Here is an 18,731-nt window from a genome sequence, read left to right as displayed (position 1 = left end):
GGTTCGCTAATGATCTTCCACCGTGCTTGTAGAATACTGAAAGCTCATTCAACATCTTTTCGGTATGCCTCTTGGTGTAAGGTAAACAACTTTTCTGCGTCATTCCTAGGGTTTGGAATTGCTTGGACAAGTGTCGCTCACTTTGGGTAGATGTCATATGTCAAGTAATACCCCATATTGTATTGACAGTTGTTGATGTAGTAGTCAAGTTGAGGTGCTTTACCTTCCGTCAAGTTATTGAAGAGTGGTGAACGCCCAAGAACTATAATGTCATTTTGGGATCCAGGAACTCCAAAGAAAGCATGCCAAATCCATGTGTCAGATGAGGCAACCGCCTTTAACACAACAGTTGGCTTTCCCGACCTTCCGCTAAAGCCTCTTTGCGATCTGGTGGGACAGTTCTTCCAATCCCAATGCATGCAGTCTAATGACCCTATCATGCCCAAAAACCCACGGTCTTCAACTTTGCAAATGAGCCGATTCAGATATTCTTGATTTGGCTCGCAGAGGTACTTGTCTTTATAAACCTAAACAATTGTGTCACATAATTGTTCAAGAGTATCAAGGCATGTAGATTTAGACATACTATGGGTTTCATCCATCGAATCAGCTGGGGAGCCATAGGCCATCATTCGGAGTGCAACAGTAACCTTCTGATGATGTGAGAAACCAGGGCGGCCTGCTTTATCCCGCTTCTGTTGAAAGTATGGATTGACCTGCTAGACATCACGAAGTAAACGCTCGAAGACATGATACCTCATCCGGAAGCGACGTCTGAAATCCTCTTCTGTGTACACCAAGTTGGGGTTGAAGTAGTTGTTCATCCAATTGCATGTGACATCGCTCTGTTTCGTGGTTTGTAAGAGCGACCAGCAATAGAGCCACCCCATTGAGGTTGTTCATCAATTGGCTGACACACCATGGCCGCAGCCATGGCTGCTGCTCTGTTTTGTTTGTTGCGCCTTACTTGAACTGCTTCATCAGACTCCTCATCTTCTCGTCTCATTTGCGCCCATTTTGCTTCCAATTTGGAATTGGATGAGGACCCCCATTTGGAATCCAAATAAGATCCAAAGCTAGAATTCATTGCAAACTTGAATTGAAAGAGATTGAATTGAAATAGATTGAATTCAAAGTTGTGTGAATTATAGCCCAATATCCACCCTATTTATATCAAAAGAAAATTTCAAATCCAACGGCTAGTTGACGTCGCTTAGTCGTTGGATTTGAATTTAAGTTGTAGTTTTTAAATAATAAATTATGTTTGACCCTATGGCTCTTTAGCCCTCGGTTGGAGACCGTTTTTTGTGACAAGGCTAAAACGAGCCCTATGGCCCTTTGACCCTCGGTTGGAGACGGAGGCAAATATGGCCATGTATTGTTCGTTAAATATTAATTTCTTTGAGGACCAGAGGGCTAAAACGAATCATCTGGCCAGCCCTCAATTGGAGATGGCCTAAGCTTCACTGGATTGAATTAGCTTAGTTGGGATTTCTAATCCGTGTTTGGTTGGAACAAGGATTAAGTTTAATGGGACTAAGTCGAACTCAGGCCAAACTAAGTCCTTCACTACCAGTTCTTTGCTAGGCCGCCTGAAACATATGGGATTGATAATTCATATGTGTGTGTGTGTGTGGAAAGTAAAAATAAGAAGAAAAAAAATGTGGAAAGGAAAAAATAAGAAAAAAAATGACTAAAAATTATTTGATTCTCCAAAATAATTTAGTTGATAGCTTAGTCTAATACTATACCAAACGTTTCAATATTCTTATCCTATTTAGTTCATATCAATCCAATCCAATTTAGTCCTTAAAGCTAGTTTAGTTCGAAATAGTCTGGTACAACAAACTCACACTATGTGACTCCACTTATTGACTAATACATGTTTTTATATTTAATTTTTCTTAACTTTGTTATTATGTACTTAATTTGTGTCAGTCGATTGGGGTCACATAAATACTACACCAATTTTAAGTGCAGACAATTTAATCTTGCATTTAACACCTACATATGAAAACAAGAAAGCCCTTTACGCAAAGTGATCCCCATTTTTTTTTCAAAAAATAAGGATTAGGTGTGGGGCTCACTCCACATCAAACTTCAACGATCCGAACAGTTTATTTTGTAAGTCTCAATTAATAGATTATCATTGCAAAAATTCAATTCAATCTGAAACCATTTGCCTATTTAATTATCAAGATAAAATTTCATTATTTCTTATATAATGAAGTATTCGTTAATTTCTTTGAACTCAATTAGATGTCTTAAACATTTCTGATTTGGCCAATATTTTGCGAGGATGATCTATGATGTGCAATTTGAAAAATAGACGGTTTGGATTGTTAAAGTTTGATGTAGTATGGATCCCACAACTAATCCCCACTTTTATAATAAATAAAAAAATAGGGATCCATTCCCTTAAAGATTTCCTGAAAACAAGAATACAATAACCACAGCATCCCCGGTTCAACAGCAACTTGATGCTCCAATCCATAAATTTGTACTTATTTAATATAAGTTATTTTTCTCTAATTTGTACTGAGCAATGCTAGGTAAACCAACTTTTTAAATTAAATTTGTAAAATATATGATGTGTCATTCATAAAAAATAAATACGTTAATCAACACTTAATAATAATTTAGTCAATAAGAAAGTTGGTCTACCTAGCATTTTATTTTATTTTGTTTTGGGTCAAGGGATCACGAACAACCACTCTTGGATAGGATTTTGGAACACCAGAAATTTGAGAAAAAGCTCTCGAATGTTGATTAATAATATCATAAGATTACAAACCTAAGGTCAAGATGATCTATTTATATTGTAACTTAACCCAGGAAACCCGAAGAATCCAAATAGAAAAGGAACTAAACAAACAACAAAATATAAATAAAAAATATTAAAATATTAAAACCTAATTAAACACATTAAACGATATAATTCACCCAAATTTAATTGGGATATGGTGTCTTGCAGATCTCGTCGATTTTTCCAAATCTATAAATTGCGGGTCCTAAATTGACACTTCAACAAAAGTAACGCTAATCCGAATAGCCTGAAAAAGTTCAAAACATTCAGTTTTGGGATATGGTAGCAACAAATAATTTTTTAACTCGTGAATTACCAATTCTCTAATTACTTTTCTTAATTAAATGTTGCTTCCTTATTTTAACCTTCCCGCATCTAAAATAACACCAAGTTTATCCCCTATCAGCAATAAGTATGTGTCGTATAGTATGAAGGTAACCCATGTCCACTAACAATTACACTTAGGTACCCCTTAGGTATTTACACAACATTCAAGTCGTACATCCCTCTCTCTCTTTCCTAAATGGCTCTAATCAGGGACAATAGTTATGGATACAAGCTTGCCTGCAAACTCAAACCATGCAATGTCTGGCGCACATGGCTCGGCGATTCCACCTGCGCTAACTTCGCCCATCTTCAATTCCCCTTCAACCTGGGAAGTTTCATGGTCTCCAAATTCAGGTCTTACCTCCATCTCTAACTTCGCGCTCAAGCTTTTCTTTTCGGTAAGGCCTGTGTTTCCCCCTTCCTATTCACCCCTTACTTAATTCCCCTTGAACCTGGGAAGCTTTCATGGACTCCAAATCCATGCCTCAACTCCATCACCAACTCCGTGCTCGAGCTTTCTTTTCAACGGCTTGCATATCCCTCTTTCCCACTTCAATTCCTCCTTTCTCAAATGAAGGGAGGTAGAAAAGTGACTTTATATTTTTTCCTCCATTAGGGTTCTTTTAAGAGAAAGTTTGGAGGCACAAATCTCCCACTCTCTATCTATTACCGGCCACTTGGCTGAAGATTAGCTAGCAATCCTTCATCATCCTCATTCCATTTTCTCTTCACACCTCATCCTTGGCATGGATACTTAGACCATCTCTAACCGAATGGTTTAGAGGGCCAGAGGGCCAAAAATAACCTGAAAATCGTCTCCAACCGAAGGTTAGGCTAGAGGGCTCATGGGCCCCACTCGACAAAAAAAAGACCAAAAGGCCAACTGGGCGACCCAAATGAGCCAACCAACCTACCCTGGGCGGAGCTAAAATTTGAACTCCAATAGCTAGCTGACGTTAGTTACCGTTGTGTTTGAATTTTCTTTTTTTTTTGGGCCAAAATTTTGTTTAAAAAATTTAAAAAAATTCTCAATTTTTCCTATAAATACCTAAGCCATTCATGCACCATTTGTCACAAAATTTTCACCATTCCTACACCATTTCAATTCTCATATTTTCTTACCTCTTCCAATAATCTTTCCTTCAATTTTTTCAATAATTTTCAAATGGCCTCATTTACAATGAAAGGTAGGGCTTGGACCAGAAACGAAGATGAAGCTCTTTGCAGGGCTTATAGATGGGTCTCGAAAGATAGTGTGAGGGGGAGTTCTCAGACAAGTGAAGGTGTTTGGACTCGTGTGTCCAAAAAATACTTAGAGTTCTACGAAGACATCACTTCACCGAATACCCAAAACCACAAGAGTTATTCTTCAAGATGGAAGAAACATCTTCATCCAAGTTTGAACAAGTGGCATCAAGCACTGTTAGCAGCAGCAAGTAGACGTGAAAGCGGCGCTAATTACTACGACGAAGTAAGTGTTTTCACAATTTATTTTAAATATTTAATTACGTTACATTTAATTTCATACATTAATTTCCTTTAATTTTTTGTAGTTATATTTTCTAGGTACGCAAAGCGGAGGAATTGTATATGGAGGGTAGCTCGAAACCCTTTCAGTTTCATGGTTGTTGAGAAATTTGTAAGGGGTGGGTGTTATTTGAAGATCCATCTCAACATAAAGTAGGTCCTACGCCGGTGTTTAGAACTGCATCATCGGTTGTAGATATGGATGAAGATGGATCTCCTACCATTCAACAAATAAGAGTAGAAAATCCGTCTTCGGGTGAAGGTTCCATACCTAGGGTTATGGGACGAAACAGGGCCTGAAGGTTGAAGGAAAAGGGCAAGGCAAATGATAATTACACCGCTCAACAGGAAGTGGAGGTCTCATTGTGATTAATGGTGGAGCAAAATGCCTTTGTCGCGAAAAAAATGAACCGTTGGCATGAAGAACGGGCCAAACAAATACAATAAGAGATGGATGATAAGAACATGGAAAGGAACACTTCGAATTACACTCCAATGAGTAAGGCCTATTTTGATAGGAAAAAAAAATTATGACTCAGCAGCAGGTGTGTACCTCCGACTATACTCATGCAATGGCATATGATGAAGATAATGATGATTTTAGATATTAAATTTAAGTTGTTGTAGTTTTTAAATTTAAATTGTTGTAGTTTTTAAATTTAAGTTGTTGTAGTTTTTAAAATTTAGTTGTAGTTTTTAAATATAAGTTGTAGTTTTTAAATTTAAATTGTTGTAGCTTTTAAATTTAAATAATAAATTATGTTTGACCTTATGGCCATTTGACCCTCGGTTAGAGATAGTTTTTTAGGGCAGGGCTAAAACGAGTCATATGGCCTTTTGGTCCTCAGTTGGAGATGGTAAGGCCATCTCCAACCGAAAGGTCTAGAGGGCCGAAAATAACCCGAAAATCGTCTCTAACTAAAGGCTAGGCCAGAGTGCTCGTGGGCTCTACGGAATCTGAAAGGGCCAAAAGGCTAGAGGGCTGGTCCAATCCAGCCTGCCCCGGGTTGGGCCAGAAATTCTAGCTTTAGCTAGCCGTTATTTTTGAAATTTTTTTTTTTTTACACAATTTTTTTCTATAACTTTTATTTTACAAAATTTGTTTTATATTTTTTCTAAATTATATTTTTTTCCTATAACTTCTATTTTACAAAATTTGAATTTAATTTAAGTTGTTGTTTTAAAATAATAAATTATGTTGTAGTTTTTTACAGTACTTAGCCGTTGGATTTGAATTTGAATTTAAGTTGTAGTTTTTAAATAATGAATTATGTTTGGCCCTTTGGCTCTCAGTTGGAGATGGAGACAAATATGGCCCTATACTGTTCAATAAAATATTAATATCTTGGAGGGCCAAAGGGCTAAAACGAGCCCTCTAGCCAGCCTTCGGTTGGAGATGGCCTAAGAAATATGACTTTGCACTGTTCATTAAAATATTAATTTCTTAGAGGGCTATAGGGCTAAAACGAGTCATTTGGCCAGCCTTTGGTTTGGAGATGGCCTAAGGAATATGCTCATGCACTGTTCACTAAAATATTAATTTCTTAGAGGGCCAGAGGGCTAAAACGAACCCTCTGGCCCTCCTTTGGTTGGAGATGGACTTAGGGGCTTACAACCTTGCAACCTTTGCAAATTCTTTCCTCAAATCCTCAAGGAGCAAAGGAAAAACAAAAGAGTAAAAATTTAAGGAGAGAATATCAACCACAAGGAAGCATCCAAGGAGCTTGGAGAGAACTTGAAGACCCTCCACCTGGGTGATAACCAGCTTGTGAACGCAATGATGAGCTTCAAGGGTATCTCTCCTCGTTTTAATTTTAAAGAGTCGTGATTCACCATTCATTGCTCTGAAAGTCATGTACAACTTTTTTTGGTAGTAGCTTACTTGAAGAGTTATTATGTATGGTTGTATGCTCAAATGCTTTTAATCTACAAAAAATTTCCTTCAACTTCATGAAGGCAAACAAACGCGCCTAAATAGTTTATTAAATTTAGAGAGATATAAAGAGATAGGAAACCAAAGTATGCTCCACAAAATGATTTTCAGGTGGCTAAATGTAGACCGAGTGAAAGCTAGCAGTTCAGCTAACTAACTAGAATACATACAGGCTTCTTGATAAAGACATGCTTTAAAATATTTCGAGCTAAAAGTAGCATATATAACTCTTTGACTAAAGATGGCCTTTAGGTATATAGAGCTTACACTACTACAATATATGCTATCACCAGCGGAGGAAAAACCGACGAGAAATCAAATTTATGTCGGAAATTTGGCGCAAATCTGACATAAAACAATGTAATGTCGCATTGGAATAGCGACATTATTGCTAGCGTCACGAAAGGGCTTCAATGTCGGTTTGTGGGCTTAATCCGCCACTACACAGCGTCGGTTTAAAGCGACAGTAAATTTAACGTCGGTTTAAAGCGACGTGCATCAGCAATTTAATTGTAAAATATACAACCTACTGTCGCTTTTAATCGACATTGTAATAAAATTAAATAAATAAAATATCCCTTAAACCGACATTAGATAACAATTAAATAAATAAAATATGAAATCTAGTAACGGTCTTAACCGACACTATCTTTGTTAATAATAATAAAAATAGATGGACAACTGCATGCAATTTTAATTAATTCCAACTAAAATAAATTATATAATCAAAATAATAAATTTCAAGATCTAAATAAACATTAATGAAAATAAATAACAAGAACAGTAGTGCCAAAACATACAAGTACTGTACATCTAACATTCCATATAAAATACAAAAAGTCATCCATCGTAAGAAACACTAAATCCGACATTACAAACATAACATAAAAAAAAACAAAAAGATAGAACGATTTAAGTGTCATATTTAGCCGACAAGAAAATGAACCAAATAAACTACCCAACCGAATCTGCGCCTGAACGTCGTCCATATCCTTCTGCTTGAGAACCTTCTCCTTGAGATCCTCTATCTGATCCAAAAATCCTTGACAAGTCCACATCAAATCCAACACCCGCAAGCATTCCAGAAAACCCCCCAGCTGGAACTTTAGGACAAAATCCATTAGGAGTAGCCATCTCAGGTCGATATAATGGCACTTGATAAGGCGGCTGCTGCATGTATGTCATGGGCTGCGCAGGCATCGGATACATAGGATATGGAGGTTGCTGATTATGGCCAGCATACGGATATGCAGGGGGAGGCTAACTTTGGCTTGACTGTTGAGGAGGCTGACTCTGGCCTGACTGTTAAGTTCCCGGGCTATACGGTGGTTGTGGCTGAAATCTTTGGAAAAAACCACGCAAACAACTGATTTTGCTTGTTCTCTAGGTCCGAAATCCGTTTATTATTATTTTCGTCCCTCATTTTCAACTCATTATTTTGAGTCATCAGCAATGCCATTCAACTCATAGATGATCTCCTGGAGGAAATTGATGTAGAAGATGAAGAAGATGCATAGGACACCATATCAGGAGTCACACCATGACTGTATCCTCTGACTCTATTATGCCTCTAATGACCCATTGTATCAACATAAACTTGGGTCCTAAGATCTTCATTATCTTCCTGGCCCAACTTAATCAACGTTTTGTAGATTGCTCTCCATTGTTGCCTTGCATTACAATTTTTAAAAACAAAAATTCAATTGTAAAACAGAAAAATAAGTTATAGATAATAAAAATTAATAAAATGAAATACTAACACAAAAAAATCAATTACCCCCGTACGCTATGATGTTTCATCAATCCATGTTTTATCTTTTCGTGTATGACATTCACAAAAAAAGGTTACAGGATCTGCTTCTTTCCCATGCTTCTTCCGCTTTATCAAAAATAAAATTTCATACAAACAATTTTAAGCAAACCTCATACTAAATATAAAAATTTATAACTATAGATGATTTAAAATTAATCATTTCTTCAAAATGTACAATCCATACATATTCTTCCCGCACTCTTGCAAAGGATTTTGTACCAGTAGTATGGTTCATTGATTTCAATCCCCAATTAATATTATTTTTTTCAGCAACCTCCTGAAAAAAAAAAAAAAAGGATTATATTAGGCAAATTTAAAGTTATAACGAAATAAATCATGTAAGGTTTACCCTTGTTTTGTCTCTATCCCAATATGTCAACAAATCATCCCACTGGGCAGGAATCATATCAGGAGGAGGTTGACTGCGCACCTCTTCTGCTCTTTTAGTATAATACTTTTTTTTTTAACTTATTTCTAAACTCTTTGTGCGCATGCTCCGCAATCTTAAGCGTCATATGACGAATCAAAGGCATTTTTACTATATCTGCATCTTCAAAAAAAAATATTTTCCTACATCCATAAAAACAAAAAACAAAAAAAATCAAGCTAGTCAATTATTATGTTCTATGTCTTACTTAGCATGTCAAATTTAATCCTTTTGCCTTATTGTTTCGGATGATTGATGCACTGGAGGCTACCAAACAACCGGAACATGTCCCAAAGTCCGTAATTTGTTTAAAATAATCGCGTTTAATACGATTCGACTCTTCCAAACTTTAAAAATATATACAAGTTTAACAATATAAATTTTGGACACTGGTAGCAACCTCTGTAGTTGGACATTTTTACATCTTCAAATGACACATCATATCTTATACAAAAACAAGACCTTTAATCTTTTTAGGTAGAAATTAATAACATGTGAAAGCTAGTGCAAAAATGTCAACATTTCTCATAAGTTTTGCATTAAAGAAAAAGAAATAAACATGTCGGCGACGCTCTTGGAGCATCTGTTAAATCTCACATCCGCTATAGGGAAAGAAGAAAAACAATTTAAATAGAATTATCGTATTTTAATTAATATTAAAAATTTTTATGATAAAATATATTTGATGGATTGTGTTATAATTAGCAAATTAAAGATAATATCAATATTGTTGAAAGTTGATCAATGCTCCGTTTCTCTGACAATTCTACAGCATCCAATAACAGTATAAAACCCAGTCGTTTCAACAAAAAGAAGAAGATAAATAAATAAAATCCGGACAGCAGTCGCTCCATACCGACGTTCATACACCAAAGGCAACGCGTTATTAATCTACTCCCGTCACCTCTTCGCCACGTAACTGACCAAACTTCCAAAACTGCTGCATCACACACACTGTCAGCGCCTATCCGACACGTGTGCACACGTGTCCACACAGAAACCGTGATACTTTTCTCCAGCTCCACCTCAGCTCTCTAGTACTTACTACACGCGTCGTAACCCAGAACTCCTCAACAGTCATATCAAGCAGCTGCTACATATAAGAATTTCTAAGAAAAAGGAAAGAAGAGAGTGAAAATGCAGAGTGGGAAGAACACGATGGAGTCAATGAAAGAAGCAGCTGCTAACGTAGCAGCCTCTGCCACGTCTGGCATGGAAAAGACCAAGGCCACCGTGCAAGAAAAGGTTATATATATTATAACCTCTGCCATGTAGTAATTTTTTCCTTGTTTTAACGAGTTTTTTAACTTTTAAGTGAATCACTTTCTTCGCTACCATGGGATTTGAACATAATATCGAGAAAAAATCTGCATCAGCCGCGAAGATTGGAAGTCACTCAACGCGTTACTTTTTATTGTTTTTTATTTTTTTTGTAAGATGATGTGGTTTTGCGTAGGTGGAGAAGATGAAGTCCAGTGACCCAGTTGAAAAGGACATGGCGGCCCGAAAGAAAGAGGAGAGAATCGTCGAGGCCGAGGTCAACAAGCGTGAAGCGATGGAGCAAAACGCGGCGGCTAGGCGGGATGTGGCAGTGTCTACCGGCTATACTGCAACCGGTAAAACTGGCACTGGGACCCGCACGTATTCCACTACTGGGGCCGCAGGGCAGCCGACTGGAACTCACCAGATGTCCGCACTTCCCGGTCACGGCACCGGGCAGCCCGCGGGCCAAGTGACGGAGGGTGTGGTGGCGGAGGCGCACCCTATTGGGACCAACACGGGTACGGGTAGGACAACAGGCCATAATACTAACGTAGGTGGGAATGCAACCAATTATGGGACTGGTGGGACCTACAGTTGAGCCGGACCCTTTATTTTCAAGTTATTGGCCATGGTGTGGGCTTTGAGTTCGGCCGTGTGTGGACCCTTTCTTTTGGGGGTCATTATGTAATAGGCCGTGTTTTTATGGTTATTTTTTTAATGGCTTTAATGGGTTGAGTTGAAATTGCTTTTTCTTCATATTTGTAAGTTTGAATTGAATAAAATTTGGCACCATTATATAATATTTGGACCCCAATGACTTTTTAGATTTAGATTGTGTGGGTAGTAGATTGGATCTCTGCCCGACTATGTGGCTAATTATGGTTCATTATTATTTTATAATTGGATAATAAATAAAAATTCCAATATAAACGGAGAGATATTATATGTCATTTACTACTAGTGGTATTTTTTTTTAATGGTGAATAAGAGGTTTTAGATTCGAGTTCAGTTGTATTTCTTTTACTTGTAAATAAGTGGTTTTAGGTTTGATTTTCGTTAAAAGAGAATTTGAACTACATTATTGCTAGTTCATTGTGAGATGAGTCTAGTCCTCTTATCAGTGTATAATTAGTTTCTTTACAATAATATTATTTGTTTGAAAAAATTAAAGAGAGATATTTCTATAATCTTGGATTGGAAGGATTTAGACAAGTTCAAATGTTTTGCGCTAATTTTGTGGTCTCTATATTAATAGACATTTAATTCTTTTAACTATGTTATAAACTTAATTCGTGTGTCAATTAATAATAAAATTCACAAAAAAAAATTATTTTAACTGTTGTTATAAATTTAATACGTGTTAATTAATGATAAAGATCACAAAACACACACATAATAAGTGAAAAAGACTTAAACCAGAAATTAGACGAGACAAACTATGAATATGATCATCAAACTAATTGCTTTGCACAACATACACACATAATGAGTAAAAAAAACTTAAACAAATTAGACGAGACAAACTATGAATACGATCATCTAACTAATTGCTTTTCACAACGTAAGGTCATGAAACCAAAAGAAGTTTACTTTCTTTCTGCTTTGAGCGATTTCAAATTATAAAACTCTTGATGGAGCTCCCACCAACCACAAACTCAAATGGAAATCGTGTCCTGCATGAACTCCCTCCGACAAGAAGCTTAAATATTCAGATCTAGCTAACTTATGGCCCTTAGAAAAATCAGATTAATTGGGAAAACTTTTGAGGTATCCTGTTGTAATGCGCATGCTTTATATTCTGATAGGTTCCTAAAGTCGGATATGACACCAACCGGTCGGGCTCTGGATCATGTTTCTCTCCCTCCATTTATATTCTCTTGTCTACTTTCAACACTGGCCGAATATCTTTTCAGGTTGGCAATCAGATATTTTGAAACAAAATTTCATGATTAACATTTAAAAAAAAAAAAATGTCTAAACCCTCAAGTTTGACATTATAATTCGATTAGGTTAGAAACACGTTATAGCGCTATCGTGGTATTTGTGTCAGTAATACAAAGACATGTGACTATTTTTTACATGTCCTTATCTTAATAATACAAAAAGCTATTATAAATGTGTATTCGGATGAGCTTTTTTATCAAAGAAATGATAAGAAGGCTTTCTGAAAATAGGAACCTATATGAAATTTTCACCACCTCATTATTTTATAATGTTAATAAGAAAATTATGTTAAAAATATGAAGTTGCGAAAAAATTATAAAAAGTATCATTTTAAAATAGTTTCTTAGCATTTTCTCATTTTATAATAAGATTGGTGGAAAGTTGATATGATTGAAATTTCAACTTGGACTCGCTGGTGAGATTGTGTGGGTTTTTGTGTACTTTTATTTTATTTTATTTTATTTTAACAAATGATATTCTATACTAAAATGAAGGGGGTGAGTTTAGCCTCACAATAGTTAACAATAATGTGGTTCAAATATGATTTTGGCAAAAATTGAACCTAAGACCTTTCACTTACTGAAGAGGAATACCACTAAACCGTAGTATTAAGTTGCGTATTTTTAGTAGTTGAAATAGTGGGTTCTATAATAAGCGGTACAAGCTCTAAGATCCTATATCGCCCAAGGGAAAGGATCATCTATGCCTTATATGTGCATGCTCACCTCCCATTGCAAGACGCATTTTGAGAACTTACTGGCTTCGGATCCCATAAGAACTCCGAAATTAAGTGAGTTTGAGCAAGAGCAGTCCTAGGATGAATGATCCTCTGGGAAGTTCTCGTGCCGAAACCCAAGAATAAATTCGTGAGGGCGTGGTCCAAAATGGACAATATCTTGGCGGACTGGGATGTGACACAAACTATGGGAAAGTGATGTGCGAGAATAGCCATTCATTTGCTTAATAGGCGCTTGTCTCACCTATTTAATTTTTTTTTTATCGGTAGTGCTTTAAGAGCACACAAGACTTTATTTGAATATCAAAGTGTGAAACAAACACAACTACAAAATAATAAGAATATTATTAAACAAACAAAGAATGCCGAAACGGCTACAAAACCCTAAGATATTACATTGTGACTAACTTGTTCTCGACTGAATAACAAACATGCTATTTATAATAAACTAACCATAATCCTAAAAGGTAAGAAATCAAAACCTTAATGCTAACGGGCTAAGACCAGAAAACCAAACATTCAAATAAACCAAAATACTAATATTTTCCAACAACTTTCACATAGACTGTGTCCTTGGTTGTTAGAGAGAGTTTGAATTTTATATCTTTAATTGTACAATTAACAAATGTTAATAAATTAAATGGTTCCACTGCTAAACTAAATTGGATCCGCTCCAGACCTTAATGTTCGGAGCCTAGAGATCAAATCATCTGGGCTACAGATTAGTGTGTAAAAGAAATCAAAGCCGTTGGTTTTGTGTGGTGGGCCAGAAAAATGAATTCATGGGGACTGTTGGATTGAATTTGTGTGGCCCAGGTGAATTGATCCCTAGGTTTCGGACACTAAGGTTCGGAGCGGATCCAATTCCCTACTAGACTACTAGTTGCAACATACTTTTTTGTGATAACACTCTCACACATGTTGTGCTTGATATGTGGTAAGGAATTCGGATCTTCGCCGGATCCTCTTTATGAGAATTCTAGGAATCCGTGAATCATGTCCATTTATCGTACATCGTGCGGTCAAAAATTATTTTAAATATTTTTATTTAAAATTAAACACAAACATTACCTGACCAAAAATGACAGCACGATATACGATGAACGGACACGATTCATGAATTCTCACAATTTACACTAAAAAATCCGGAGAAGATCCGACAAGTTGGAGAGAAATATTGGTTTTATAATACCAAACAGTTGGCTCGTCTCTGAGATCTTTACAGGATGAAATTTGCGAGACTTACGTCAACTTCATGATGGTGGAGACAATGAAAGAGTATTTATTCTTATAAAGAGTTTTTATTCTCTTCCTTACTTTACATTGAACCAATGGTAATAATTCATTTAGTATACAAAAGTTAGAGTTGTACAGCTTCTGCCGTCCAGATTCCTGATCTTGTTGCCAATCTCCACTCACACCTGACACCTAAGACTATTGAGCTAGGTTATAATTATTATTATTTTTTTTTTTAAACCGAATAGATTGAATAAATCAAAAGAAAAAAGAATTACGTAACTTTCTGATTCCGTGATGCAAGCCGCGTTCATTCCACGTTTCCCCCTCTAGCTCTTTTGTAATGGCTAATTCAGCAGTTTACTGGCTTGCTTTGCAAGCAAAGCTTGTCTTTCACTTTCCAAGCCAATGAATTACACGGGTAAAATCATATCACCACCTTCAAATCTCATCAAAATTATTAACATTTTTGGAGCAACAAAATAAAAATGTTCCTTTAACCCAGTTTTTAACACAAGGAAAATGTCAAGCACATAAGACATATATTCAGAAAGTAACGTTTATGCCTACAAAAACCTCAGATATCATTATCTGTAAATTCATCTGGGTGGTATTGCACATCGACAAATCAAAACAGCTCTCCCACTGGAACACGATTCTGACTGCAAGAAAAAATATTCAAAAAGAGCACTCACACTCCAGACTTCCGCAATTCAGCAGCCCCGTGTGCAAAGTGACATCTTTCTCCAAATGTGCAAGTCCCTTTGGTAAAATTATCACATAGTTTCGTCTTATAGTTACTTCTGGGAGGGGCTGGGGCTCCTCGGCCTCCTCCTCCTCCTCCTCCTCCTCCTCCTCCTGCTCCTGGAGCCTTTCCAGGGCCAGAGGTTGAAACAGTCGCAATTAGCTCGCTTACCATGGCACTAGCTTGCTGAATCTGTTCAAAGGTCCCCTCAAGTTCAATGTTCCTGAGATTGGGATTTGACTCATGGTCCCGGATTGAAAGCTTCGCTCCTGTCTGGAGACAAATCTGCTTCGAATGCACACCACCCTTCCCAATTATGGCTCCTGCATGTGAAGCATCCACACTGATTTTTGCTGTAGATGAGGCACCAAAGCTAGATGCAGGGCCTGCCAGGTGTGGCTCCATCCAATTACCCATACGGCCTGGACCAGGTCCCATGGCACGTGGATCATCGTGGGACTGAGCAAGAGGCTTGCCGAGTTCCCACTCACCATGAGCAAAATGACATTTGTCACCAAATTTGCAGCCTTCAGGAGAATTATATTTACTGCACATGCGTGATTTAACTCCAGATGAATTGGATCCATTGGAATGGGATGGTGGGCCAGGAATGTTCCTAGGTGGTGGAGGAGCAGGCGCCAGATTCATCATTTTAGCTACGGCATTGTAACCTCCAGGAACGTAGTGCAGGAAATGGCAACTCTCACCAAAAGGACATCCAGCAGTGCTGCAACCAGAATCATAGAGTTCTCTACTCAGATAACTACGAACAATTAATAACTTTTATCTACAAACAAACATGGAAGCTCAGGCCGACAGTGTTCACTCAATTTGAAGCAAAGTAATAAGGTTGAACAGTCTACAGTTCCTCCTAGCATTGTCAAGGACTGACAGAGTATCACTGTACAGGTAAAGATGAATTTCATAAAAAGTTTTAGATTACAGAAAATAGTTAACCAGACAAATCACATCCCTCCATTTGCACAAAAATCACAAATCCATAAACCTGATACCAATGACATCGAATTGAGAATGCAATTCAATCTAAATTCAAACAAGAAAATTTCAGGAACACACACACACACACATATATATATATATAGATTATAAGATGAATTATAGATCTTAGTACAATAAGATATGGTAAAGCAACTGATCACAAACCCATTATAAGTGTTACAAAGACTCCTGTAATCTAAACATTACTGATTTGCAGGAACCCATAAGCTATTTAGGTGCTCAAATTTTCATAGTTGGCTCATTTTGATTTCAAAATTTGGTTCCTAGATTCCTTGAGTATTATTTAAACGGCTAAGATTATAAAGCGTTTCAGAATATATACAATTTGCAAGAATCATGTAATTCAAACTCAGTACCTATAACTGAAAAAAAGATAGTCACTAACAAAAGACCCGAGATTCTGTAAGATTGTAGAGAACCCCAATCAATCTTCCCTCCATTCCCATTGTAAAGACACAAAGATGAAGACAAAAGAAGGAAAAAGAAAGAAAAGCCTCTCCACTACAAAATAATATTTGGAGCTAATATCAAAAGTTTTTTTTTTTTTCATTGGACAGGTGCCTCATATCATTGTGACTGAAATATGTTATTTATGAGCTAAGTTTTCTATGCGATAAGAAGAAAACATCTTCATATCTATCCAATGTTGTGATCAAGAGCTTAAACAAAAGGTATGGGCAATTAACTCACAATTTAGCAAAAATGGGTCAGCGCAAGTTGTGATATCTGAGTTGCACGGTACAACAGCTTAAATTTTTTACAAAAATCCAGAAAATGTACCATTCAATTATATCTTACCAATGTTTGAGATAAAACGAGAACATTAATTGACAGCTTAAATTTTTTACAAAAATCCAGAAAATGTACCATTCAATTATATCTTACCAATGTTTGAGATAAAACGAGAACATTAATTGACAGCTTAAATTTTTTACAAAAATCCAGAAAATGTACCATTCAATTATATCTTACCAATGTTTGAGATAAAACGAGAACATTAATTGAGCTACAAGGTACAGTGCAGATAATTTACATGCAATGCTCAATCTCATTATATTTCATTAGGGCGAAATGTGGTCTAGTGAATGATTATCCATGTAATTCATAAATAAATCAGTTTTCTGTTACACGGAATTTGTCAACTTCATTCGACCAAAGCAAAGTGTGTACCTGTATAACAACTATGAACTCCCAGTTCATTAGTGCAATTATAAGATTTCATTTTGTAACAACTATAAGTTGAAATTTTATAAAATCGTACCACGGCCTTAAAATTGATAAGATAAATTTCATGATATTTACTTCGATGAGAAAGATTTGAACCTGAAAAATTTGGTGCATGGCTTCGATTTGCTTCCTACACCAGTTGAAAAGGACTCCAATTCTGTTACAAAACATTAATTACTTTCTCTCAGTTACATTTTCTCCTGATCCTTAATCCAATTGTTGTAGAGCATCTCAAAATCATTTAAAAGTTTGAACCAAAGCGATAGAAAGATTAAAATTAGTCACCTGTATAATCCTAGTCCAAATAATCCAAGTACAACATGATTTTATTTAAATACATTAACCATCAAATTCAAGACGATTATTCTGTGTTTTATCAAGCACATCGAAAGCAACTTCATTTGAAGGACACAAACTTAGGGTCATTATGAAAGAACACAAACTACCAAAAATATAAAAATTCAGAAATTACCAAGATTTAAGAAACACATCATAGATATTTGAAATACATTCCACATCCAATAAACCCAAATTGCAAAAAAGAATGAGGAATCTTTATGCAGCTAAGGGAATTTCAAGCTTCATAAACTTTCTCAGCAACCAAACAGAAAATGGAAAAAAAATAGTAGGAAAACTACAACAAAAAAGAAGAAGATAAAACTAACGAAAAAAAACAGTGAATTCCCCAGATTCACAAGAAACAGAGTGTGAGAAAGCAAAGAGCGAACCTTGCTTGTTCTTCTTGAAGCCGCCATTAGAGTGAAAGCCGCCACCTTCATGTCGACCTCTTTTACGACTATCCATTATTCCAGAACGCAGATCGAGATCCGAAACGAATCCAACCCACCACAAAACGACGACCAAGAGAGCACAGAAACAATGAAAGAATCCCTAGATTCCTGCTACAGAAAACCCGAGAGAGAGGATTAGAGAAGAAGGGACACAGAAAGGAAAACCCTAGCCCAAACCCTAACCTTAGAAGAAAGGTTCTGGAAGTGGAAGAGGAAGAACAGCAGCTGCTGGAGGGATTAAAAAAAAAAAAAAAAAGCGGCTTCGAATATGAGAGTGGGAAAGTCCAGAGCTTTGGGATATTATTTATTATATTATTAACTATTTATTTTTATTTTATTAAAATATCAAGAAATTACCATAATAAATATTCGTACATGATAATATTTTTTAATAAATATTTAGTAATTTGAAAAAAAAAAAAAAACGAAAATAGGGTTCCGCTTGTTGCCGCCAATATGCTGGGTTTGCAGTAAGATAATTACTTACCCATTTTCTAATTTTATTACTTACAAAAATCTAAAACAAATTCACTGAATTTTGGTTAATGAAATTCAAGTCCTTTCCTGGTTTGTTTTTGACAGATGATAAAACAGATTGGTAATGTATAACAAGTTAATAACGTAAAAACATTAAATATATATATATATATATATATATGGAACGGATCTGTGACGCCATTTGTTTTACAAAAAATTTTACACACATTTTTGTGGGACATATTTTGTAATGTATTTTCACAATCCGAACTCTCTATCTTTTAAGTCTTCCTTTAAATATCATGTCTATAAAAAATCACACAATCTAAAATTATATGATCATTGGATTAAGGTTTCACGGTTATTTTTAGAGCCGTATTCATCTATTTTCTTCACTTCAAATAAATGTCTTAATGGTTTTGAATTTGTCTAATTCTTTTCATGTATGACTTACGAATA

At 36.0% G+C, this 18,731-nt stretch overlaps 2 protein-coding genes across 2 annotated transcripts; one reads left to right on the top strand and one right to left on the bottom strand.

The window, feature by feature from the left end:
• Window positions 1–9,876: 9,876 nt before the first annotated feature.
• LOC103958993 (late embryogenesis abundant protein 46) lies at window positions 9,877–10,892 on the top strand. The gene is made up of 2 exons (XM_009371320.3): window positions 9,877–10,078; window positions 10,290–10,892. Exons 1-2 carry the CDS (start codon window positions 9,971–9,973, stop codon window positions 10,692–10,694), a joined length of 513 nt encoding a protein of 170 aa, XP_009369595.2. The 5' UTR covers window positions 9,877–9,970; the 3' UTR covers window positions 10,695–10,892.
• Window positions 10,893–14,501: 3,609 nt separating this feature from the next.
• On the bottom strand, window positions 14,502–18,087 carry LOC103959003 (zinc finger CCCH domain-containing protein 14). Its single transcript, XM_048570583.1, has 4 exons — window positions 17,979–18,087; window positions 17,733–17,903; window positions 17,101–17,161; window positions 14,502–15,484 (listed from the first exon to the last, which is right to left on the bottom strand). Exons 2-4 carry the CDS (start codon window positions 17,806–17,808, stop codon window positions 14,704–14,706), a joined length of 918 nt encoding a protein of 305 aa, XP_048426540.1. The 5' UTR covers window positions 17,809–17,903; window positions 17,979–18,087; the 3' UTR covers window positions 14,502–14,703.
• Between the last annotated feature and the right edge of the window lie 644 nt (window positions 18,088–18,731).

The sequence above is a fragment of a genome, unplaced genomic scaffold (genome assembly GCF_019419815.1).
Source record: "Pyrus x bretschneideri cultivar Hongxiangsu unplaced genomic scaffold, Pyrus_bretschneideri_v1 Contig53, whole genome shotgun sequence".
NCBI lineage: Eukaryota > Viridiplantae > Streptophyta > Magnoliopsida > Rosales > Rosaceae > Pyrus > Pyrus x bretschneideri.
This window is presented reverse-complemented; position numbering and strand designations above follow the sequence as displayed.